Source organism: Scylla paramamosain, chromosome 22, assembly GCF_035594125.1.
Source record: "Scylla paramamosain isolate STU-SP2022 chromosome 22, ASM3559412v1, whole genome shotgun sequence".
Taxonomy (NCBI): Eukaryota; Metazoa; Arthropoda; class Malacostraca; order Decapoda; family Portunidae; genus Scylla; species Scylla paramamosain.
This window is the reverse complement of record NC_087172.1, coordinates 11,664,930-11,690,629: the sequence shown is the minus strand read 5'-3', so window position 1 is coordinate 11,690,629 and position 25,700 is coordinate 11,664,930. Positions and strand designations below refer to the sequence as shown.

Here is a 25,700-nt window from a genome sequence, read left to right as displayed (position 1 = left end):
CCTCTGTGTATTGTTAAATTGGTTATATCATTATCCCTTCCTGTGTTTTAGTGTGCCATTACCTGTCCTCTCTTCCAGCTGATATTTAGTTTGTACTAAAATAGACTGGCATAACTTTACAATTTATACACAAATAACAACATAAACCAATAATGCATTGATATTATGCATGATAGGAGTGGACATTTCCACTCTACATCATTAATGAATGCATGATGAGACGCACACTATTACAAAGCTAATGAGTTCAATAAAAAACACTCAATAACAATTTCAATAACTTTATTAAAAATAGCAATCTTTATAAATCATGAAACTAGAAAACTTTAAGAACCTGGGGCTATAACATCAAATGCACAATAATGCAAACACTTTTTACACACACACTCTTTAATGATATTTCCTAATATACAGTATAATTCCAAACAGAGAGAGAGAGAGAGAGAGAGAGAGAGAGAGAGAGAGAGAGTGATGAACTACCTGGGGTCATAAATGTATAGTACAGGTATCAGTCAGGCAAAGCATAGTGCTTGCCTGTCTCATATGGAATGTAAAAACATGGCTTCATATCATTCCAGACCTGGGATTATGGCCAAAAGTTACCAAGCAGTGGTGAGCAAAATCCAGTAGAGTAATATTCAGTATCATTGAATTACTGACAAAGTAAAGATCATTATGTGCAATGATACTCACTACCTAGGAGCATTTCAGGTTACTACCAAGAATCTGACCATGCTGGCAGGGATGGTTAGGCTACAACACATTACATACTTCTCCATTCAAATCAGTCAGCTGATTAAATGGTGAGTTAAACCATTTTGATCATCTAAATCATATTAAGGCATTGGATGAGACCTGGACAGCTTGGGTCAACACCATACATAGGTACTCCACTACTCTGTGGGAGACACTTGATTGTGGCAAGAGTCATCACAATACCAAACACCATCCTTGACAAAGCACAGCATGGCCCACTCATCCACAGGAACCAATACAATTTCAAGTCTACATAGACAAAAAAATGTTCATGAATTAAATGCAATATTGTAAGTTTTAAATGTTATGTGGTACCTTAGATAGATGGACAGGTCACTTGAGAAGAGAAAATAAGAAATGTCTTAGGAAGAGTATTTTGTCATATGTATGAATATATATGACTGTATGACATAGATGACTGGTGAAGTAGATTTTGTCCCTTATCAGAGTGGTTGTGTAGCTGAAACAAATTAATGATTATCAAAACAGAGACACATTTGAGCTGATTGGTGAATTACAGTTTCAGAGTGGATACGGCATACACTGGGATGATAAAACTACTGCAGTCATAAAGTAGATGAAAAAATACTGTGGGGAGGAATGTAAAGCAGTAAAATATGCAAAAAGAAAGAAAGAAAGAAAGAAAGAAAGAAAGAAGAGAGAGAGAGAGAGAGAGAGAGAGAGAGAGAGAGAGAGAGAGAGAGAGAGAGAGAGAGAGAGAGAGAGAGAGAGAGAGAGAGAGAGAGAGAGAGAGAGAGAGAGAGAGAGAGAGAGAGAGAGAGAGAGAGAGAGAGAGAGAGAGAGAGAGAGAGAGAGAGAGAGAGAGAGAGAGAGAGAGAGAGAGAGAGAGAGAGAGAGAGAGAGAGAGAGAGAGAATGATGTGACATGACATCTTTAAGTACAAATGAGTATATAGTAACCATACACTGATACTTGTCCCCTTATACAGTGATAAGTTTACCCAAACACAATGGACACGGATGGAACTTTTGGAGGCTAAAGTGCTCCAGGTGACTGGTGGACTCCATTTCATTGCGGAGGTCCAGGATTCTCTGCACAGTTGGGCTTTTGGTGTCAGTGGAAGTGGTGGCAGTGTGGCAGCAGTAACAGTTTTGGTCTTTCTATGGGCAAGTTCTGTAGGATTCATATTCTGCCTCCTCATGAGGGACATCAGTGTGAAGGGTCAACAGAGCATCAATTCCCTCCTCAGGCAAAGAATGATGGATGCAATTTTCTGTTTCTTGTTGTTGCTCCACCTTTTCAGAGTGCTTGAGGCGCTCGTCAGCCAGCTTTCCACTGCTGGTGGGTGTCTCAGACTCACTGGTTCCTGTTCCACATCAAGAGTGTTAGCAGATGCCACTTGTATTTCATCTACTTAGTACATTACATCATTACATAAATAACTGGTGTTATCTGATATTAAAGTGCTAATGAGCAACATGCCACAGAAATCTGTTTATTTCAAGAAAATTATGAAGATAATAATAATGTTTCGTTGCACTTCATAAGATGGCTCAATTTTTACTACTCACCAACACTGCTAAAGATAGCAACTGGACTCTTAAGGACGCTGCTTATCTTCTCGAGCTGCTGAAGGTCATGATCTGCTTCCTTTTCCTGCACCAGCTTTGATATCAAATCCTGCAGGAAACAACTGTGTTAATTCACATTTTGAATAAATCTAATAGATGAAATTTCACTTACAACACCTTATGTGTCTCTGGTGACTCATGGAGGACAGATACATCACCTGAGAGTAAATGGTCAGTGAAGAAGTTGACCCTTGATCCTGGCTAATCACATTAAGTACATTAAACACTCCTGTTAACTAATAAATGAGGGATAGATTTCTCTGGAAGGTTACATTACACTACTTCCCTGGCATTTGAAAACATTTTGCTCTACATGAACTCATATGGAAGCTTTACTGCAACATTAAATCTCAGCTAGATGCCAGATGGTGTAGCCTCCATCACAGAGCAAGGTAATGATATGAAGGCTTAGTACTTTGGTCAACACCTGAATAAGAACCGTTTGAGATGCAGCAGAGATCACTAACCTGCCAGCAATTGAATAAGAAGTGTGTGAGATGCAGCAGAGATCACTAACCTGCCAGCAATTGAATAAGAAGTGTGTGAGATGCAGCAGAAATCACTAATCTGCCATGACATGAATAAGAAGTGTGTGAGATGCAAAAGAGAGCACTAACCTGCAGAGTGGTTTTGCTTCATTTCCTCTCATTCATGATGGAGGCTGGCAAGGTCTAACTCGCGTTCTCGAGCTTGTTGCTTCATCACTCCTCGCTGCAACTGGTAGATGGTGATGTAGTCACCTGAAGAAGGATAAAATTCTTCATTAAAAGACCAAGGAAATGGCATACAGTAAACAGTAAACACTTCCTCCACTTCACTTTTACAGATGATTCAAATGAGCAAAAAACATGCATACACCGATGGACTCTGTCTCCTCATGCACTACAGCATGCTTAAGCTGCTACTTCCTGTCACTTAGCTCAGCCACCTCCTTCATGCTGCAAGTTAACCTGCTCTCCAGGACCCTGTGAGGCTCCTGCAGTTGTTGCAGCTTCTGTTAAAGCTCAGTTCCTCCCAATCCTGTTGTTTCTCCTGATAAAACAATAAGTTTGTTTCTCTCAACTTTTCTTAATACAGCCTCAATAAACAAATCCAATAACAATGCTTTTATTTTGTTATTAATTCAAAAAATTGAGCAACAGTGAGGAAAAATTATTTGCTTTATTATTAGAGAATATAAACTTTCTTACCTTTTGGTTCAGTTATGACATCTTCAGACAACTTTTCATGAGCAAGAGATTCTCCCAGCAGTTTGTTATACTTATCCCTCTCACAGTCTAGCTGAACCTGAAGACTGCTGCACTCACTCTCCAACCTGCTAACCTCAGATGTCAGTGTAGCCACTTGACCCAGCAATTTCCCCTTGGTATCTGTACCTGGAGGTGAAAAATTGATGCAACAGAGGGCCAGACAAGAATGACCAATGGAAGTAATTAGACGTAATGTAAGAAGTGGGTATAAGACTAAGGGAAATAGAAGGGCAATGGAGAGAGGGTTAGATGCACCAGAAATGTCTGTGGAGCCAGGAAAAATTTTAACTTGTAACAGAGATAACTAAGAGCAACTGTGAATGAATAAATGTGATGTAGCCTCGACCCATGACTGGGAAAATGCAAAAGCAGCACCTCAGACACCAGGACCATGATGACTGGCAGCTCCCAAAATTAGCTGCTGGCTTTTGTACTCCTAGTCACCACAGGAGGCTCATCCACAGCTAATCCTATCAGCTGATCATCTTGGGTGAAGTAATTGTTTATCAGTCTGGCTGTTGAGTCCTGATGCAGAGATGTGTGTGTGTGTGTGTGTGTGTGTGTGTGTGTGTGTGTGTGTGTGTGTGTGTGTGTGTGTGTGTGTGTGTGTGTGTGTGCACTTTGGAAAGCCTCCCTCCAAGGAGAATGTCAGTTTGATATACAAATATATATTCATGTGGATGGTAGCTCACATTTAGCTTCTGAGTTCTCACATGAAGACATGCCATCCTTGTCTTTTTCCTCTGAGGGAGTGACTTTATACTCTGTGATAAGTGCATGCAGCTCACTATTCTGTCTTGTGACGTTTTTGATTTCTATCTGTGAAAGACACAAGAAGGCAGTAAGTTAACTTGTTTAACATGCCACATCATTTTATATATATTATGCCAAGTTTAAACAGGAAAGCCTCACCAGAAGCATCAACTAAAGACCAAAGTGATTAACAAATCTTTCACTTTACCACCCTTAATGACAAAAGCTGCTGATGTAGCATCCCATCCATATCCTGCATTTTTACACCTTCATGATTCCATTAGATTACATTAGATTACATTAGAACAGTATGTGACCAATGACGTCTCCATTCTACATTGCCATGACAAGAATACAGGGCTTTACTGAACATAAACCAAGGACGCCTCCATTCTACATTGCCATGACAAGAATACGGGGCTTTACTGAACATAAACCAAGGACGCCTCCATTCTACATTGCCATGACAAGAATACAGGGCTTTACTGAACATAAACCAATGACGCCTCCATTCTACATTGCCATGACAAGAATACAGGGCTTTACTGAACATAAACCAAGGATTCCCTCCTCCTCTCTCTAAGGGTTAGGGTTCTCTCAACAGTTACAGCGTGGTGTGAGAGATGCAGTGCTGTCAAGGCTTTACTATTTACAGGAAGCAACACACCAATAAATAAATGTTACTTTGGAAATGAAACTGAATAATCAAAGGCTTTATATCTCATGAACTTCCCTTCTTTAATAAACTGTCTTCAAGCTGACAGACTCCAGTAGTATTGCATCTTAGGAATATTCTACAGCTGATTTCATAATAACTGCTCTCTAAAACTGACTACATGCCTCCTTCCCTGCCTCCTACAGACTCTACTCAACAATTGTTGCTATTCTGTTCATGCTGGTGTGACAGTTAACCAGTATATTAATTCCTTAGTTATGTACACTCTAGAATGGTGGTTCATTTTATCTACCAGTGATTTGAATTCCCAGCTTCTAAGTATTACATTATTATTTGTTGATTGGTACCATTTGTATGCAATCAGAGAAAGATTTCAATATAAAAACATATCCATGTTACTGTTACCTTTCAGAATGTAAACCAAAATGAAAGCTATGTAAATTCTTACTTTAGATTATGTTGTCATTTCATTGAATGATGTAATTTCTTGGTTCTTGTGCTTCTTCAAATGCAGTCCCTTGTCTGGTTTCTCTGTCAATTCTAATTTCTTATTGCTCTGTGGAAAAACAAAGTGCAAATGTCCTATCCACTCCTATGCTGATGATACCACCCTGCACTTTTCCACGTCTTTTCATAGACGTCCAACCCTTCAGGAGGTAAACATATCACGCAGGGAAGCCACAGAACGCCTGACTTCTGATCTTTCTAAAATTTCTGATTGGGGCAGAGCAAACTTGGTATTGTTCAATGCCTCAAAAACTCAATTCCTCCATCTATCAACTCGACACAATCTTCCAGACAACTATCCCCTCTTCTTCAATGACACTCAACTGTCCCCCTCTTCTACACTGAACATCCTCGGTCTGTCCTTTACTTATAATCTGAACTGGAAACTTCACATCTCATCTCTAGCTAAAACAGCTTCTATGAAGTTAGGTGTTCTGAGACGTCTCCGCCAGTTTTTCTCACCCCCCCAGCTGCTAACTCTGTACAAGGGCCTTATCCGTCCATGTATGGAGTATGCTTCACATGTCTGGGGGGGTTCCACTCATACTGCTGTTCTAGACAGGGTGGAATCAAAAGCTTTTCGTCTCATCAACTCCTCTCCTCTAACTGACTGTCTTCAGCCCCTCTCTCACCGCCGCAATGTTGCATATCTAGCTGTCTTCTACCGCTATTTTCATGCCAACTGCTCTTCTGATCTTGCTAACTGCATGCCTCCCCTCCTCCCGCGGCCTCGCTGCACAAGACTTTCTTCTTTCTCTCACTCCTATTCTGTCCACCTCTCTAACGCAAGAGTTAACCAGTATTCTCAATCATTCATCCCTTTCTCTGGTAAACTCTGGAACTCCTTGCCTGCTTCTGTATTTCCACCTTCCTATGACTTGAATTCCTTCAAGAGGGAGGTTTCAAGACACTTATCCACCAATTTTTGACCACTGCTTTGACCCTTTTTAAGGGACTGGCATTTCAGTGGGCATTTTTTTTTATTAGATTTTTGTTGCCCTTGGCCAGTATCCTTCCTACATAAAAAAAAAAAAAAAAAAAAAAAAGGATGAACTGATTCAATAATATTGCTTTCACAATTTCAATATTGTTCACAATTTCTGCAGGAAGTTTACTCCATATATTTACTATACGATTAAAGAAAAAATGTTTGGCCTTGTGGGATTTAAAACGTTTGGGTATAATCTTGAATCTATTATTTCTTGTTAGGTAGAATGGAGGAGGAGGAGGAGGAGGAGGAGGAGGAGGAGGAGGAGGAGGAGGAGGAGGAGGAGGAGGAGGAGGAGGAGGAAGGAGGAGGAGGAGGAGGAGGAGGGAGAAACAAAGATAGGAGGGAAGGAAGAAAGGAAGAAAAGGGAATAAGAGAGAGAGAGAGAGAGAGAGAGAGAGAGAGAGAGAGAGAGAGAGAGAGAGAGAGAGAGAGAGAGAGAGAGAGAGAGAGAGAGAGAGAGAGAGAGAGAGAGAGAGAGAGGAGTTGGTAAGGAAAATTATTACAATGGTCCAAGGTGAAGAACAGGGACTGGAATGAGAAGTGGAAGAAGCATATAGAATTTGAAAATATAGTGAAGGAGGTAAAAGACCATTAAAAGTGAGAATGAGATCCCAAGTTACAGTAAAGGAGATCCTAGTGAGAACTGGGAAGCTGGCTGAAAATTCAGAATACAAGAATATTTGGGTAAAAAAGAGATATGAACTTGGAAGAAAGGGAAAAAGAGAAGGATCTGAGGAATGAAGCCAAGCAAAAAAAACGAGAGAAGTACAGAGACCGAGAAGCAGAAATTTTATTGGAGGGTACTAGATATGAAACTAAGGAAATGGTATATTCAGGAAAGGGAACAAGAAATGAAAGAACCACAACAGCAGACAGACAAATTGCATGTGGTGGGAGAAGTAGTATATTAAGAGTAATATATACAAAACGAACTTCATGTAAACAAATAAAATTTTCAGAAAACTTGTCACACAAAACCTTATTAACAACTCACCTTCTCCTTCTGCGGCATTTCCTTCCTTCTTATCTTTCTCCTTTCCTTCTCCATCTTCCTCCTCCTCCTCCTCCTCCTCTCCTTCCTCTTTCTTTCCACCTTCCTCCTCCTCTTGTGACTCTTAACTCTCTTCCTCCTCGTCCTCCTCTTCCCCTGTGCTTCCCTCCTCTGAAAGAAAAGACTTGTTTAAAAAGCAAGCAAATATAGTAGTAATAGTAAAAAAAAGTCAATGAAATGAAAGTTTATACACATATGAAATTAGTGAAAATTTGACACCAAACATTCTCTATCTGTAACATTACATCAGAATGACGAGAACACAAGATATGAAAAGTGAAAGGGAATGATGTATATAACAAAGAAAAACATTGTATAATGACATATGACAGGAAAATAATCTTGTATACTTGTCCCTTAAATACTTGCTTCCTTGTATATTAACTCCCAAAATGCTCATTCCTTGTACTCTCATTTTCAAAACACCTCTTCCTTATATATTGTCACTCAAACACTCCTTTCTTGTACACTTATTCCCAAATCATTCCTGTCTTCCTGTATTCTCATTCTCCAAACACTCCTGCCTCTGCACACCCAGTTCCTCAAAACATTTCTTCATTGTTTACTCATTCCCCAAACACACCAACTTTCTTGTATACTTAGCTCTCAAAAGATGCATTTTTAAACATCCATAACTCCTTTTATTTTCATTCCCCAAACACTCCTGGCTGTGCACACTCCAGCACGTTAACACCACACACACATTCACACTCTTAATATCATCTGTCAGCCCCTAGTGGAAAGGGACAATCTTGTGGCCCACCATACTACACCTCAGGAGGTCAGACACAGCATTCAGTTAACAAAAAATCACATTAACACCCACTCCCCACAGAACATAGTAACACAAAATCAGATTAACACTCACCCCAACGTCACATTCACAAGACAAGTTCTCATCCCACAGCCGTAAACTGTTTGCGGCCACCTACGAGGACCTTGCCAAGAAGATGCTTGCCTACACAACCCCAACGGACACAGCTCTGTACCGGCGCATCCCGGCCCTAACACGACAGGCCTCGCCAGCATCCTCTTCTTCATCGAGCGACTCCAGAGGTGCTACATACCCGCGGGGAGAAGCCTGTTAGCATGGGAGTTGCTGCTGGCTGGTACATGTTGTCAGCTCTCCTACAACAAGGTGAGGACCTGTTGAGGTGTAAGACTGGTCAGTTCAAGTGTTGGAGCTAGCCATTCAACCAACTAGCCAATCAATCAGTCACTCAGCTAGTCAGTCAGTCAGTCAGTCAGTCATTCCATTTTGGCCATAAGTCACTGTTTACTTAATCAATCCCTCCTAAGACACTGCACTTTTTTCAGATTATAGAGCTGATAGGTCTCGGTAGGGGGTTGACAGGCCTTGGTGGGGCTTGAGAGCGCCTTGGTGGGGGCTGACAGGGTTTGGTAGGGCTTGGCAGGGGTGACAGCAAAGGCTTCTGTTTAAAATCTCACATCTCAAGCCACCTCATTACTTGAGAGGTAACAAAGGGCTTGGCAGAGCTTGACAGGGATTGGTAGAGGTGACAGGGGCAGGCAGGACTGACAGGGGATGACCTAACCCTAACCTAACCTAACCTGACCTGACCTAACCTAATGTAAGCTAAACTTAACCTAACCTAACGTAACCTAACTTAACCTAACGTAAATTATTCTAGACTAACCTGACCTGACGTAACCTAACCTGACCTAACTTTGATGAACTGAAGCCAACCTAACTCAGCCGAACTAACCTAACCAAATCTAATTATATAGAAATAAATAAATAAAATAATAAAAATAAATAGAAAAAAAAAAAACACATGATTCAGGATTCTGAAGCAAACCAAAACAATAGATAAAAAATTGTAATAAATAAATAAATAAACAAATATATCAGAGGAAAAGAAGAAAAACAGTCTTACAGGTGTTTTTGAGGTACTATGGCACATGGTACACTGCCAGGCCCTTGTACTGCACCATTAACACCACAATGTACACTGACATGGTACTGCAACAGTGGGAGTCTTGCAAGTTGATTCACCACTCTTGGAAATCGTTTAGGAGGTCTAGGAACATCACAGTTAGGTTAAGTTTTTGTGCTACAGTTTAAAGTTACAGTGATGCATGGTACAGTGGTTTATGGTGTAGGTAGACAAGGCCTTCCTGCACCACTAGCACCATAGGGTACAGTGCTGTGGTATAGTGACATGAAGAAATTAAGAAAACAAACTGAAGATTCATTTACCTGCCAGACCCAAGGCATACATTTATACTTTTATCATTACAGGTAGAAATCTATATATACAGAGAAACATGACATGTATGTATGTATGAAATATGTATGAACAGTATATTGGCATATAAATAAGCGTAGGTGAGGAGAAATTAATATTGTCAGTCTGGGATGACAGAGAGGGAGGGGATGGAGATGCAGGCATAGGTGACGCTGACTAACACAAAGTATCTTATTTAACTACAGACTAGGATTATCGGGCTGGGATGTGAATAGTAGATGTGTAAATGAATAATTCACCTATGGGCGTGAATGAGAAGAAACAATGAAAAAAAGAAGGGCACCGATGTTTTGGTGAGGGCGGGGAAAGGAAGGAAAAATATGGAAAAATTATCTTGTTATTTTTCGTACTATAGACACATTTTTACATGCACAGGAACTCAGGGTACATGTATCAATGTATAATCTATGTATGAACGCAGTATAGATGTATAAATAAGCGTATCAGGGAAGAAATAAGGAAAAATGTTAGCGACAAGGCGGTTGTTTGGTGTCGGATGGTGGGGAGAGGGGTCCAAACACGTACTATCAATCTCACTGACAGCTTGGACTATCACGGTAATACATTCATGGCAGATGTATGGGTGTATAAACTATCTATACACGCAGTATGGCGGTAATAATAAGCGCAGGAGATAAGAAAACTGAAAAAAAAACGAATGAAGAGAGGGCCAAGTTGGTGACAGGCAGCGGAGAGAGAGAGAGAGAGAGGGAGAGAGGGAGGCGGACATTGAAGAACCACTAATGTCACTACTATCTTGGACTATCAGGGTGATAAGTGCAGGGTGAGCATGTGTGACTATTACCTTCGCGATCTCTGAAGGCATCAGCTTGCAGCGTCTTCACAACCTGTATTTCGTCAATCTCTTGCTTGTTGGTGGTCTGCACGGAGGACCTGAGCCCATCAAAGACAGTCTTCGTAAATGTCTTGATCTTTTACGTTACGGCCTGTTTTTTTACCTGACCTTGACCTGCAGGCTTACATGGCTCTACAGGCTAGGGGAAGGCCTGGGACACATGTCTGGCGGGTCAGGCTAGGGCTGGCTGCAGGCTGGGAGACAAGATTCGCTATTATACTTTTCGATCACTGGAATGAACCGAGTAGCTGCGCGCGCGCGCGCCATGACGTCACTACGAAGATGCCAGATTTGTTTCACTCCCTGGTCTGGCACTGTAGGGCTCTATGTGGCACTGTACGCACTCACACACCTTATACACGTAATACACACCTGCACACGAAGCACCATCACTTATGGCATTGTGACACTAGAGAAGAGGCCTGTACACAAACACACATAGACACACACACACATACACATATTCAGCCACACACACGTACATAAAGAATCAGAGTCTTTCACTCATTCAATTAAGAAAAAAAAAACCCAGACTGTTCGCCACTCAAAAAACATCATAATATTTTTTCAGTGGCACTGCGGCATTGTGAAGCCACCATGCAAAATATTTACACTCGTATTATAAAAAAAAAAAAAAAAACTGGAGGGTTCATTAGAGAGAGAGAGAGAGAGAGAGAGAGAGAGAGAGAGAGAGAGAGAGAGAGAGAGAGAGAGAGAGAGAGAGAGAGAGAGAGAGAGTTAGGGTTTCATAATTAGATGGAAAAGAATCTGTTCTGAAAAATGAGAAACAGATTCAGAGAGAGAGAGAGAGAGAGAGAGAGAGAGAGAGAGAGAGAGAGAGAGAGAGAGAGAGAGATTAAATTGATATATGAGGCGCGCGGCGCAACAACGACGTAACCGAGAAATGGAAGTTTCGAGAAAAACGCGCTCAAAGTTAAACACTGATTGCGCACAAAAGGATACCCTTAAATAAGTAAGTATTATACATCATTTGAAAGGTCTTGGGTAGTTCTGTTTGGGGATGTAGGTTTCGAAGTGATAGGTGACGATTTTGGGTGGATGACTTACGCGTTAATTAACGCGTATACCGTAGGTAATAATTTTTTTCCCGATATTGTTTTCATTTGTTAATAATGTGTTAGAGCCTAGTACACATAGTATTAAGTGAAAGTTTCATGAAGATTGGTACATAAATAAATTTTTTATGAATTTTTTTCCGAGCGTAAAAAATAAAACTTACTCATTACCGGCACGTTATTACTCCTACCATAACTTTGACGTCCTGCTATGACTAACAGTGTGTAATGCTGATAATTTTATGTTTGTGCATGCATTCTGGTAAGTATTAATGGAAAGCCGCTATGTCAAGAACATTATGAAGAAACGAATTTTTTTTTTTTTTTTTTTTGTATTCAATGAATATAGTTGGCTCTCATCCTTTACACTGGCTTGAGACAGTTAAGTTGATTACCAGGATACGTCTGTTTGATCCTGGCAATGCCCTTAGCGGATTTACCAACCCTTTAAATCCCCCTTCAACCCACTAAGTCGGGTTGACTGGGGATTTAAAACTTACGTAAGGCTGGTGGCCACAGCAGGATGCTGTGACACTTTCGTCTGCACTCTAGTAGCCATAGTTGCGTAAAGAGTCACGAGAAAGGTAGCGTGCGTCTGTGCTCGGGCGTGTTAAAGGGCAGAGTGGATGAGCACATGGTGAGTGTGTTGTCACCATGGCAACGGCGCTGGTAAACATGGCAGCGGTGCTGTGATTGGCTCGCCCGCGCCGGGCGGCTGCAACCGCGCCGCTGATTGGCCATACGCACGTGAGGCTGGGAGGAGCAGGTTGCGTCGTTGTTGTACCGCTTTCGAGATGTTAGTCCAGAGAAATTTTCTCCGCACTACGCTCGACTTTGAGCCTTAGTACAGGTGCTTAGATGGTCGAATATGACTTGGCCGACATCACCACGAGACTTTTACACCCTTCACCACACGGAGCAGGCAAAAACACGGTTACGTCGTTGTTGTACGTACGTCGTTGTTGTACCGCGCGCCTCATATGTTAATAATTTCTTTTCATCAAAATAAAGAAACGGATGAATAAATAAATAAATAATTATAGAGAGAGAAGAGAAATATAATAATAATAATAATAATAATAATAATAATAATAATAATAATAATAATAATAATAACAATAATAATAATAATGTGTGTGTGTGTGTGTGTGTGTGTGTGTGTGTGTGTGTGTGTGTAGTGAAGTCTGGGTGGGTGAGTGTATGTCAGGAATGATGACAGGTCAGGTGTGTTCTTTGTGTCCTGGTGAGATGAGGTCAAGTGAAGTCAGTGTGTGCCAGGAAGGTTGTGTCCACACAACATACGAGTACATACATGAACAAGATTACAGTACACTACATGCATATAAATACTAATTGCTGTACTCACCAATCACTGACTCTTGATGTGGTGATGTGGTGGTGATGTTCTATTTCACTGGGGCAGGACAGGAGGTGGTGGTGTGGTGATGTGGTGATGCAATGATGTGATGTTAGTGGTGCTCTGTTCATTCACCAAGCAAGACAGGAAGTGTAATGGTGGTGTGGTGGTGCATAACACTGTCTTCACCACATCTGCCAAGACAATACAAGATAAACATTAATGACTTACAATGAAAAACAAGATGGAGATAGACAAATTAGGAAAGAAATAGGTTTCTATACTCGTAGAGTATTACTGTGTGTGTGTGTGTGTGTGTGTGTGTGTGTCACTAATTTCTATCTCTTTCTCTCTCTCCTGAGAACTATTTCATATTGCTGTACATCAACATGAAATATCACCACACAAGCCTCTCTCTCTTTCTCTGCACCTCACAACACAACACAAAACTTTATCACACTAATCAGTAAACAATACCAAAAGCTCCCCTTCTGCAGGCCTGACTCCTCCCTTTCATTCAGACCCTTTCTTTCCCTCTCTCTCAGCTTGCCCGCCTTCGTATCTGCGTCTATATTTACTCTTGATTCAAGTATACAACTCTACACCATACTGACCTATAGGTACAGTGCAAATAGCTTTTCTTCCTCCCTGTTTTTCCTGTCTCTCTGCCTGTCTGCCTCTTTCTCCCTCTCTACTGACTCATGGCTCAAAGATACAAGTCTAATTAAGCTTTGAACCTCTCTGTCTCTACAATATCATAAAACCTCAACACTCCAAACCAAACCAACCCTGCCAACACCTACCTGTCTCTCTGCCTCAGTCAGTCAGTCAGTCAGTCAGTCAGTCAGTCAGTCAGTCAGCCATTCAACCAGCCAGCTAGCCATTCAACCAACCAGCCAATCAATCAGTCACTCAGCTGTCAGTCAGTCAGTCAGTCAGTCAGTCAGTCAGTCAGTCAGTCAGTCAGTCAGCCAGTCAGTCAGCCATTCAACCAGCCAGCTAGCCATTCAACCAACTAGCCAATCAATCAGTCACTCAGCTAGTCAGTCAGTCAGTCAGTCAGTCAGTCAGTCAGTCAGTCAGTCAGTCAGTCAGTCAGTCAGCCATTCAACCAGCCAGCTAGCCATTCAACCAACCAGCCAATCAATCAGTCACTCAGCTAGTCAGTTAGTCAGTCAGTCAGTCAGTCAGTCAGTCAGTCAGTCAGTCAGTCAGTCAGTCAGTCAGTCAGCCATTCAACCAGCCAGCTAGCCATTCAACCAACCAGCCAATCAATCAGTCACTCAGTTAGTCAGTCAGTGAGTCAGTCAGTCAGTCAGTCAGTCAGTCAGTCAGTCAGTCAGTCAGTCAGTCAGTCAGTTAGCCATTCAACCAGCCAGCTAGCCATTCAACCAACCAGCCAATCAATCAGTCACTCAGCTAGTCAGTCAGTCAGTCAGTCAGTCAGTCAGTCAGTCAGTCAGTCAGTCAGTCAGCCATTCAACCAGCCAGCTAGGCATTCAACCAACCAGCCAATCAATCAGTCACTCAGCTAGTCAGTCAGTCAGTCAGTCAGTCAGTCAGTCAGTCAGTCAGTCAGTCAGCCAGTCAGTCAGCCATTCAACCAGCCAGCTAGCCATTCAACCAACTAGCCAATCAATCAGTCACTCAGTCAGTCAGTCAGTCAGTCAGTCAGTCAGTCAGTCAGTCAGTCAGTCAGCCATTCAACCAGCCAGCTAGCCATTCAACCAACCAGCCAATCAATCAGTCACTCAGCTAGTCAGTTAGTCAGTCAGTCAGTCAGTCAGTCAGTCAGTCAGTCAGTCAGTCAGTCAGTCAGTCAGTCAGTCAGCCATTCAACCAGCCAGCTAGCCATTCAACCAACCAGCCAATCAATCAGTCACTCAGTTAGTCAGTCAGTCAGTCAGTCAGTCAGTCAGTCAGTCAGTCAGTCAGTCAGTCAGTTAGCCATTCAACCAGCCAGCTAGCCATTCAACCAACCAGCCAATCAATCAGTCACTCAGCTAGTCAGTCAGTCAGTCAGTCAGTCAGTCAGTCAGTCAGTCAGTCAGTCAGCCATTCAACAAGCCAGCTAGGCATTCAACCAACCAGCCAATCAATCAGTCACTCAGCTAGTCAGTCAGTCAGTCAGTCAGTCAGTCAGTCAGTCAGTCAGTCAGTCAGTTAGTCAGTCAGTCAGCCAGTCAGTCAGCCATTCAACCAGCCAGCTAGCCATTCAACCAACAAGCCAATCAATCAGTCACTCAGCTAGTCAGTCAGTCAGTCAGTCAGTCAGTCAGTCAGTCAGTCAGTCAGCCATTCAACCAGCCAGCTAGCCATTCAACCAACCAGCCAATCAATCAGTCACTCAGCTAGTCAGTTAGTCAGTCAGTCAGTCAGTAAGTCAGTCAGTCAGTCAGTCAGTCAGCCATTCAACCAGCCAGCTAGCCATTCAACCAACCAGCCAATCAATCAGTCACTCAGTTAGTCAGTCAGTCAGTCAGTCAGTCAGTCAGTCAGTCAGTCAGTCAGTCAGTCAGTCAGTTAGCCATTCAACCAGCCAGCTAGCCATTCGACAAACCAGCCAATCAATCAGTCACTCAGCTAGTCAGTCAGTCAGTCAGTTAGTCAGTCAGTCAGTTAGTCAGTCAGTCAGTCAGTCAGTCAGTCAGTCAGTCAGCCATTCAACCAGCCAGCTAGGCATTCAACCAACCAGCTAATCAATCAGTCACTCAGCTAGTCAGTCAGTCAGTCAGTCAGTCAGTCAGTCAGTCAGTCAGCCATTCAACCAACCAGCTAGCCACCCAACTAGCTAACCAGCCAGTCAATCAGTCACTCAGCCAGCCAGTCAGTCAGTCAGTCAGTTAGTAAGCCAGCCAGCAAGCCAGCCAGCCAGCCAGCCAGTCAGTCAGTCAGTCAGTCAGTCACTCAGCCAGCGAGTCAGCCGGCCAGCCAGTCAGTTAGTTCTGTGGGCCTGTGTATGGTTCTGGTGTGCCTCTGTTTGGTTTGTGTTAGGTTCCAGCTAGCCCTCTGTTTGGTCATACTGGGCCATAGAATGCAGCAAGACCGGTTCATGAAATTCCAAGCACTTGACGCACTGCACAGACTACCACCTCATGCCTGCTTGGTGTGAAAGAGTCTGCTGGGACAAATGACCTGCACAGCAAATGTCTGTGTATCAGTCCCCCAGATGTGTTCCTGGAAGCTCAGTGTTATGGATGCAGTGTGACATGCTGACTTAGGGAAGGCTGTCTGTCGTGGCTGCACCTTGCTGTGGCTAAGAAAAGGCCTGTGTTTGTTTGAAGTGCTGTACTGGTCATGCTTTGGGAAAGTGTACAGGCCACACATTAGCCCAGTAGTAGAAATGTTGCACTAGAATGAAATTAGTTGGGAAATGTAATGTCCATAATTATTGGCAGGGGAAAAGATGGTGACAGGGATGCCTGGGACAGTGCTTCACTGTACACACGTGGTGGCCGCCCCTTGGTGCTTGGCGGTACCTTATGAGGGCATCAAGGGGCAGTTATTGTAGTCTCATCTTACAGCAAAACAAGTAAAAAGAAAAAAAAATAGTAGTAGCAATAATAATAATAATAAAAAAAAATTTTTATCATTGTCTTGATGAAGCACAAATCTTTCCCTGCCAATACATAAACAGCACATTTTTTCACTAAATTTCTACCATTGTAGTACACATTTATACTAGTAATGATGACCTGTAGACTTTCCAGGCATGACAACACTTGAAACACAACCATTTTGTTAGCTACAGCATAGAGCATGCCACCAGACAGCCTTCCCCCACGTCCAGCCGCTAATGTCACACACTGGAATCTGTCAGTCTGCTTTCAAAGAACACATGAGGGACTAACAGGAGTTGCCATGTACTTAATTTCCTGCAGATTCTTTCACACCAAGGAGTAGCAAGTTGGAAGTCTGTGATTGTAACCTATCCTGCTCAATTTCAGCTTCTATTCTAATCTCTACTTAATCTCCATATAGTTCCATTTTGGCCATAAGTCACTGTTTACTTAATCAATCCCTCCTAAGACACTGCACTTTTTTTCAGATTATAGAGCTGATAGGTCTCAGTAGGGGGTTGAGTGGTGGCTTGAGAGGGCCTTGGTGGGGGCTGACAGGGTTTGGTAGGGTTTGGCAGGGGAGTGACAGCAAAGGCTTCTGTTTAAAATCTCACATCTCAAGCCACCTCATTACTTGAGAGGTGACAAGGGGCTTGGCAGAGCTTGACAGGGATTGGTAGAGGTGACAGAGGCAGGCAGAGAGTGACAGGGGATGACAGAGGAACACCTCAAAATTAATGTACGAGTACACGCATGTACCAGACCGAGCTGCCCCCTCTAAAAATGCTTCAAACTTTCCTTGTTTTTGTATAAGCTTGAGCACCTGGTACACTCACGGGCACACAGCACCCCCGGGCCGTCCCCCAACACCTCAGGACTCGGGGAAAGGGGGGGTCCCAGGCCAGGATGGAAATAAATAAATAAAAATAAAAGCTGGAACCGGCCTTACCTTTCTTGAGGGCGTCTTCTTTTATTCTGTACATATTTCCCACGGTGGCACACGCTACTAGCCGTCCCCTGGACACGCCTCTCGCCACCTCACGCATGTACAGACCGACTGCCCCTCTCTGAAAAGCAACAAATTCAGCCCTATATCAAGTCTGACTCGTGCCTGTTTACATTTCTCTGGGTCTCTGTCAGGGCTCCAGGCGTGTAGAATGAAAGAATGATAAGAAAACGAAAGATTTTCAGGGGAAACTAGTTATAAGTCTATTATAAGAAATACCGTGATACAACCACTAATAATGTCTTAATAATGCACTTTTCCTAACAGTATACTGAGGTCGACAAACTGAAAGGCTTTGGAGTAGTCAACAAAGACTGATTTCACTAATTAATTAGCTTGGTATGTCAGTCACTTTGAATCGTCTTTTTGCCTTGTGACTAATTTTTAATGTCTCAGTTGGGTTAGGATAGGTTAGGTTAGGTTAGGTTAGGTTAGGTTAGGTCAGGTCAGGTTAGGATTAGGTTAGGATTAGGATTAGGTCCAGGTTAGGTTAGGTTAGGTTAGGTTAGGTCAGGTCAGGTTATCAGAGTTAGGGATTAGGTTAGGATTAGGTTAAGAGTAAGGTTAAGAGTAAGGTTGAGGTTAGGTTAAAAAAAAAGAGAGATTTTTTTTTCAGGTGAGGGCCAGTTAGTTGTTGTTTTTTGTGGTACAGATTTAAGGTACAGTGACACATGGTACAGTGGCTTTATGGTGAAAGGTAGACAAGGCCTTCCTGCACCATTAGCACCATAGAGTACAGTGCTGTGGTACTGTAGCACTGAAATATTAAGCAAACACAAAAAAAAAAAAGATATTTTTTTTTTCAGAGTGAGGTGCCAGTTAGGTTGTTTTTGTGGTACAGTTTTAAAGGTGACAGTGACTTTGCATGGTACAGTCGCTTATGGTGAAGGTAGACAAGGCCTTCCTGCACCATTAGCATCATGAAGGGTACAGTGATGTGGTATTGTAGCACTGAGAAATATTAAGAACACGAAAAAAAAACGATATATTTTTTTTTAAGTGAGGGCCAGTTAGGTTAAGTTTTTGGGGTACAGTTTAAATGTACAGTGACGCATGGTATAGTGGCTTATGGTGCAGGTGAACAAGGCCTTCCTGCACCCATTAGCACCACAGAGAGAGAGAGAGAGAGAGAGAGAGAGAGCAGAGAGAGAGAGAGAGAGAGAGAGAGAGAGACTTAACCAAACCTAACTAACTGAATTAATATAAACCTAACCTGAAGTGGAAAAGAAATAAAAGAAAAATAATAAATACTGGCAACCGGCCTTACCTTTCTTGAGAAGCGTCTTTTTTATGTTTTTACATATTTCCCCTGGTGGCAGACGCTACTAGCCGCCCCCTGGCGACACCCCTCGCCACCTCACACATGTACAGACCGACTGCACGCTTTAAAAAGCAACAAATTCACTCCTATATCAAGTCTGACTGGTGCGTTTGTTTACATTTCTCTGGGTCTCAGTCCTGGACTCAGGCCTGCAGGATGGGAGAATGTTAGAAAACGAGAGATTTTCAGGCAAAACTAATATAAGTTATTGTTGTGATACAAAACTACAACCACTAATAATAATATACCTCATGTTTTAATAATGCCAAAAAAAAAAAAAAGGACAATACAAGATAAACATTAATGACTTACAATGAAAAACAAGATGGAGATAGACAAATTGAGGAAAGAAATAGGTTTCTATAGAGTATTACTGTGTGTGTGTGTGTGTGTGTGTGTGTGTGTGTGTGTGTGTGTGTGTGTCACTAATTTCTATCTCTTTTCTCTCTCTCCTGAGAACTATTTCATATTGCTGTACATCAACATGAAATATCACCACACAAGCCTCTCTCTTTCTCTGCACACTCACAACACAACACAACACTTTATCACACTAATCAGTAAACAATACCAAAAGCTCCCCTTCTGCAGGCCTGACTCCTCCCTTTCATTCAGACCCTTTCTTTCCCTCTCTCTCAGCTTGCCCATGCCTTCGTATCTGCGTCTATATTTACTCTTGATTCAAGTATACAACTCTACACCATACTGACCTATAGGTACAGTGCAAAATAGCTTTTCTTCCTCCCTGTTTTTCCTGTCTCTCTGCCTGTCTGCCTCTTTTCTCCCTCTCTACTGACTCATGGCTCAAAGATACAAAGTCTAATTAAGCTTTGAACCTCTCTGTCTCTACAATATCATAAAACCTCAACTTACTCCAAACCAAACCAACCCTGCCAACACCTACCTGTCTCTCTGCCTCAGTCAGTCAGTCAGTCAGTCCAGTCAGTCAGTCAGTCAGTCAGTCAGCCATTCAACCAGCCAGCTAGCCATTCAACCAACCAGCCAATCAATCAGTCACTCAGCTAGTCAGTCAGTCAGTCAGTCAGTCAGTCAGTCAGTCAGTCAGTCAGTCAGTCAGCCAGTCAGTCAGCCATTCAACCAGCCAGCTAAGCCATTCAACCAACTAGCCAATCAATCAGTCACTCCAGCTATGGTCAGTCAGTCAGTCAGTCAGTCAGTCAGTCAGTCAGTCAGTCAGTCAGTCAGCCATTCAACCAGCCAGCTAGCCATTCAACCAACCAGCCAATCAATCAGTCACTCAGCTAGTCAGTTAGTCAGTCAGTCAGTCAGTCAGTCAGTCAGTCAGTCAGTCAGTCAGCCATTCAACCAGCCAGCTAGCCATTCAACCAACCAGCCAATCAATCAGTCACTCAGTTAGTCAGTCAGTCAGTCAGTCAGTCAGTCAGTCAGTCAGTCAGTCAGTCAGTCAGTCAGTCAGTTAGCCATTCAACCAGCCAGCTAGCCATTCAACCAACCAGCCAATAAATCAGTCACTCAGCTAGTCAGTCAGTCAGTCAGTCAGTCAGTCAGTCAGTCAGTCAGTCAGTCAGTCAGCCATTCAACCAGCCAGCTAGGCATTTTCAACCAACCAACCAATCAATCAGTCACTCAGCTAGTCAGTCAGTCAGTCAGTCAGTCAGTCAGTCAGTCAGTCAGTCAGTCAGCCAGTCAGTCAGCCATTCAACCAGCCAGCTAGCCATTCAGCCAACTAGCCAATCAATCAGTCACTCAAGTCAGTCAGTCAGTCAGTCAGTCAGTCAGTCAGTCAGTCAGTCAGCCATTCAACCAGCCAGCTAGCCATTCAACCAACCAGCCAATGGGCAATCAGTCACTCAGCTAGTCAGTTAGTCAGTCAGTCAGTCAGTCAGTCAGTCAGTCAGTCAGTCAGTCCAGTCAGCCATTCAACCAGCCAGCTGGCCATTCAACCAACCAGCCAAATCAATCAGTCACTAAGTTGAGTCAGTCAGTCAGTCAGTCAGTCAGTCAGTCAGTCAGTCAGTCAGTGGATTAGCCATTCAACCAGCCAGCTATTGCCATTCAACCAACCAGCCAATCAATCCAGTCACTCAGCTAGTCAGTCAGTCAGTCAGTCAGTCAGTCAGTCAGTCAGTCAGTCAGTCAGTCAGTCAGTCAGTCAGCCATTCAACCAGCCAGCTAGGCATGCAACCAACCAAGCCAATCAATCAGTCACTCAGCTAGTCAGTCAGTCAGTCAGTCAGTCAGTCAGTCAGTCAGTTAGTCAGTCAGTCAGCCAGTCAGTCAGCCATTCAACCAGCCAGCTAGCCATTCAACCAACTAGCCAATCAATCAGTCACTCAGCTAGTCAGTCAGTCAGTCCAGTCAGTCAGTCAGTCAGTCAGTCAGTCAGTCAGTCAGTCAGTCAGTCAGCCATTCAACCAACCAGCCAATCAATCAGTCACTCAGCTAGTCAGTTAGTCAGTCAGTCAGTCAGTAAGTCAGTCAGTCAGTCAGTCAGTCAGCCATTCAACCAGCCAGCTAGCCATTCAACCAACCAGCCAATCAATCAGTCACTCAGTTAGTCAGTCAGTCAGTCAGTCAGTCAGTCAGTCAGTCAGTCAGTAAGTTAGCCATTCAACCAGCCAGCTAGCCATTCGACAAACCTGCCCAATCAATCAGTCACTCCAGCTAGTCAGTCAGTCAGTTAGTCAGTCAGTCAGTCAGTCAGTCAGTCAGTCAGTCAGTCAGTCAGTCAGTCAGTCAGTCAGCCATTCAACCAGCCAGCTAGGCATTCAACCAACCAGCCAATCAATCAGTCACTCAGCTAGTCAGTCAGTCAGTCAGTCAGTCAGTCAGTCAGTCAGCCATTCAACCAACCAGCTAGCCACCCAACTAGCTAACCAGCCTGTCAATCAGTCACTCAGCCAGCCAGTCAGTCAGTCAGTCAGTTAGTAAGCCAGCCAGCAAGCCAGCCAGCCAGCCAGTTAGTCAGTCAGTCAGTCAGTCACTCAGCCAGCGAGTCAGCCGGCCAGCCAGTCAGTTAGTTCTGTGGGCCTGTGTATGGTTCTGGTGGGCGTCTGTTTGGTTTGTGTTAGGTTCAGCTAGCCCTCTGTTTGGTCTCTGGGCCAACAGATGCAGCAAGACCGGTTCAAAATTCCAAGCACTGACGCACTGCACAGACTACCACCTCATGCCTGCTTGGTGTGAAAGAGTCTGCTGGGACAAATGACCATTTACACAGCAACTTGCTATCAGTCCCCCAGATGTGTTTCCTGGAAGCTCAGTGTTATGGATTTGCAGTGTGACATGCTGACTTAGGGAAGGGCTGTCTGTCGTGGCTGCACCTTGCTGTGGCTAAGAAAAAGGCTGTGTTTTGTTTGAAAGTGCTGTACTGGTCATGCTGGGAAGTGTACAGGTCACCATTAGTAGTAGAAATGTTGCTGCACTGGGAATGAAATTAGTTGGGAAATGTAATGCATAATTATTGGCAGAGGGAAAAGATGGTGACAGGGATGCTGGGACGTGCTTCACACTGTGCACCGTGTGTGGCCGCCATACTTGGTGCTTGCTTGCGGTACCTTATAGGGCATCAAGGGGCAGTTATTGTAGTCTCATCTTACAGCAAAACAAGTAAAAAGAAAAAAAATAGTAATAATAATAATAATATAAAATTTTTTTTTTTATCATTGTCTTGATGAGCACAAATCTTTCCCTGCCAATACATAAACAGCACATTTTTTCACATAAATTTCACCATTGTAGTACACACATTTATACTAGTAATGATGACCTGTAGACTTTCCAGGCATGAGCAACACTTGAAACACAACCATTTTTGTTAGCTACAGCATAGAGCAAGCCACCAGACAGCCTTCCCCCACGTCAGCATGTCACACACTGAATCTGTCAGTCTGCTTTCAAGAACACATGAGGGACTAACAGTGAGTTGCCATGTACTTAATTTCCTGCAGATTCTTTCACACCAAGGAGTAGCAAGTTGGAAGTCTGTGATTGTAACTATCCTGCTCAATTTCAGCTTCTATTCTAATCTCTACTTAATCTCCATATAGTTCCATTTTGGCCATAAGTCACTGTTTACTTTGTAATCAATCCCTCCTAAGACACTGCACTTTTTCACGATTACTAGAGCTGATAGGTCTCGGTAGGGGGTTGAGTGAGTGGCTTGAAGGGCCTTGGTGGGAGCTGACAGGGTTTGGTAGGGCTTGGCAGGGGTGACAGCAAAGGCTTCTGTTTAAAATCTCACACATCTCAAGCCACCTCATTACTTGCAGAGGTGACAAAGAGGCTTGGCAGAGCTTGACAGGGATTGGTAGAGGTGACAGAGGCGAGGCAGGAGTGACAGGAGGATGACAAGGAACACCTCAAAATTAATGTACACGCATGTACGAGTACAGACCGACTGCCCCTCTAAAAATGCTTCAAACTTTCCTTGTTTTGTATATGCTTGAGCACCTGGTACACTCACGGGCACACAGCACCCCCGGGCCGTCCCCCAACACCTCAGGACTCGGGGAAAGGGGCAGGTCCCCAGGCCGGGATGGAAATAAATAAATAAAAATAAAAGCTGGAACCGGCCTTACCTTTCTTGAGGGCCGTCTTCTTTATGTCTGTACATATTTCCACGGTGGCACACGCTGACTAGCCGCCCCCTGGACACGCCTCTCGCCACCTCACGCACATGTACAGACCGACTGCCCCTCTCTGAAAAGCAACAAATTCAGCCCTATATCAAGTCTGACTCGTGCCTGTTTACATTTCTCTGGGTCTCTGTCAGGGCTCAGGCGTGTAGAATGAAAGAATGATAGAAAACGAAAGATTTTCAGGGAAACTAGTTATAAGTCTATTATAAAATACCCAAAGTGATACAACCACTAATAATGTCTTAATAATGCACTTTTTCCTAACAGTATACTGAGGTCGACAAACTGAAAGGCTTTGGAGTAGTCAACAAAGACTGATTTCACTAATTAATTGCTTGGTATGTCAGTCACTTTGAATCGTCTTTTTGCCTTGTGACTAATTTTTAATGTCTCGGTTAGGATTAGGATAGGTTAGGTTAAGGTTAGGTTAAGGTTAGGTTAGGTTAGGTTAGGTCAGGTCAGGTTAGGTTAGGTTAGGTTAGGTTAGGTCAGGTTAGGTTAGGTTAGGTTAGGTTAGGTCAGGTCCAGGTCAGGTTAGGTTAGGAGGTTAGGTTAGGTTAGGTAAGGTTAGGTTAGGTTAGGTTAGGTTAAAAAAAAAAGAGATTTTTTTTCAGGTGAGGGCCAGTTAGGTTGTTTTTGTGGTACAGATTTAAGGTACAGTGACACATGGTACAGTGGCTTATGGTGAAGGTAGACAAGGCCTTCCTGCACCATTAGCACCATAGAGTACAGTGCTGTGGTACTGTAGCACACTGAAAATATTAAGCAAACACAAAAAAAAAGATATTTTTTTTCAGGTGAGGGCCAGTTAGGTTGTTTTTGTGGTACAGTTTTTAAGGTACAGTGACGCATGGTACAGTCGCTTATGGTGAAGGTAGACAAGGCCTTCCCTGCACCATTAGCATCATAGGGTACAGTGATGTGGTATTGTAGCACTGAAATATTAAGAACACGAAAAAAAAACGATATATTTTTTTTAAGTGAGGGCCAGTTAGGTTAAGTTTTTGGGGTACAGTTTAAATGTACAGTGGAGCGCATGGTATAGTGGCTTATGGTGCAGGTAGACAAGGCCTTCCTGCACCATTAGCACCACAGAGAGAGAGAGAGAGAGAGAGAGAGAGAGAGAGAGAGAGAGAGAGAGAGAGAGAGAGAGAGAGAGAGAGAGAGAGAGAGAGAGAGACTTAAGCAAACCTAACTAACTGAATTAATATAAACCTAACCTGATGGAAAGAAATAAAGAAAAAATAAAAGCTGCAACCGGCCTTACCTTTCTTGAGAAGCGTCTTTTTTATGTTTTTACATATTTCCCTGGTGGCAGACGCTACTAGCCGCCCCCTGGCGACACCCCTCGCCACCTCACACATGTACAGACCGACTGCCGCTTTAAAAAGCAACAAATTCACTCCTATATCAAGTCTGACTGGTGCGTTTGTTTACATTTCTCTGGGTCTCGGTCTGGACTCAGGCCTGCAGGATGGGAGAATGTTAGAAAACGCTGAGAGATTTTCCAGGCAAAACTAACATAAGTTAATGTTGTGATACAAAACTACAACCACTAATAATAATATACCTCATGTTTTAATAATGCCAAGACAATACAAGATAAACATTAATGACTTACAATGAAAAACAAGATGGAGATAGACAAATTAGGAAAGAAATAGGTTTCTATAGAAGGTATTACTGTGTGTGTGTGTGTGTGTGTGTGTGTGTGTGTGTGTGTGTGTGTGTCACTAATTTCTATCTCTTTCTCTCTCTCCTGAGAACTATTTCATATTGCTGTACATCAACATGAAATATCACCACACAAGCCTCTCTCTCTTTCTCTGCACCTCACAACACAACACAACACTTTATCACACTAATCAGTAAACAATACCAAAAGCTCCCCTTCTGCAGGCCTGACTCCTCCCTTTCATTCAGACCCTTTCTTTCCCTCTCTCTCAGCTTGCCCGCCTTCGTATCTGCGTCTATATTTACTCTTGATTCAAGTATGCAACTTCTACACCATACTGACCTATGGAGGTACAGTGCAAATAGCTTTTTCTTCCTCCCTGTT

At 43.0% G+C, this 25,700-nt stretch overlaps 1 protein-coding gene across 10 annotated transcripts; it reads right to left on the bottom strand.

The window, feature by feature from the left end:
* Positions 1-265: 265 nt before the first annotated feature.
* Positions 266-17,666, bottom strand: LOC135111542 (glutamic acid-rich protein-like). 10 transcript variants are annotated; one of them, XR_010273791.1, is made up of 12 exons: positions 17,645-17,666; positions 13,145-13,329; positions 10,652-10,896; positions 8,445-8,722; positions 7,520-7,687; positions 5,476-5,583; positions 4,291-4,417; positions 3,539-3,724; positions 3,205-3,380; positions 2,966-3,088; positions 2,289-2,397; positions 266-2,083 (listed from the first exon to the last, which is right to left on the bottom strand). XR_010273791.1 is itself a non-coding variant. In XM_064024954.1 (9 exons), exons 3-7 carry the CDS (start codon positions 10,670-10,672, stop codon positions 3,346-3,348), a joined length of 537 nt encoding a protein of 178 aa, XP_063881024.1. In that variant the 5' UTR covers positions 10,673-10,896; positions 13,145-13,329; positions 17,645-17,666; the 3' UTR covers positions 266-2,083; positions 2,289-2,397; positions 2,966-3,345. The 10 variants fall into 10 exon arrangements, 2 of the variants coding, with proteins under 2 accessions (XP_063881024.1, XP_063881025.1); XR_010273786.1 differs by lacking the exon at positions 4,291-4,417 and having other exon boundaries at positions 2,966-3,380; XR_010273788.1 differs by lacking the exon at positions 10,652-10,896 and having other exon boundaries at positions 2,966-3,380.
* Positions 17,667-25,700: the final 8,034 nt, after the last annotated feature.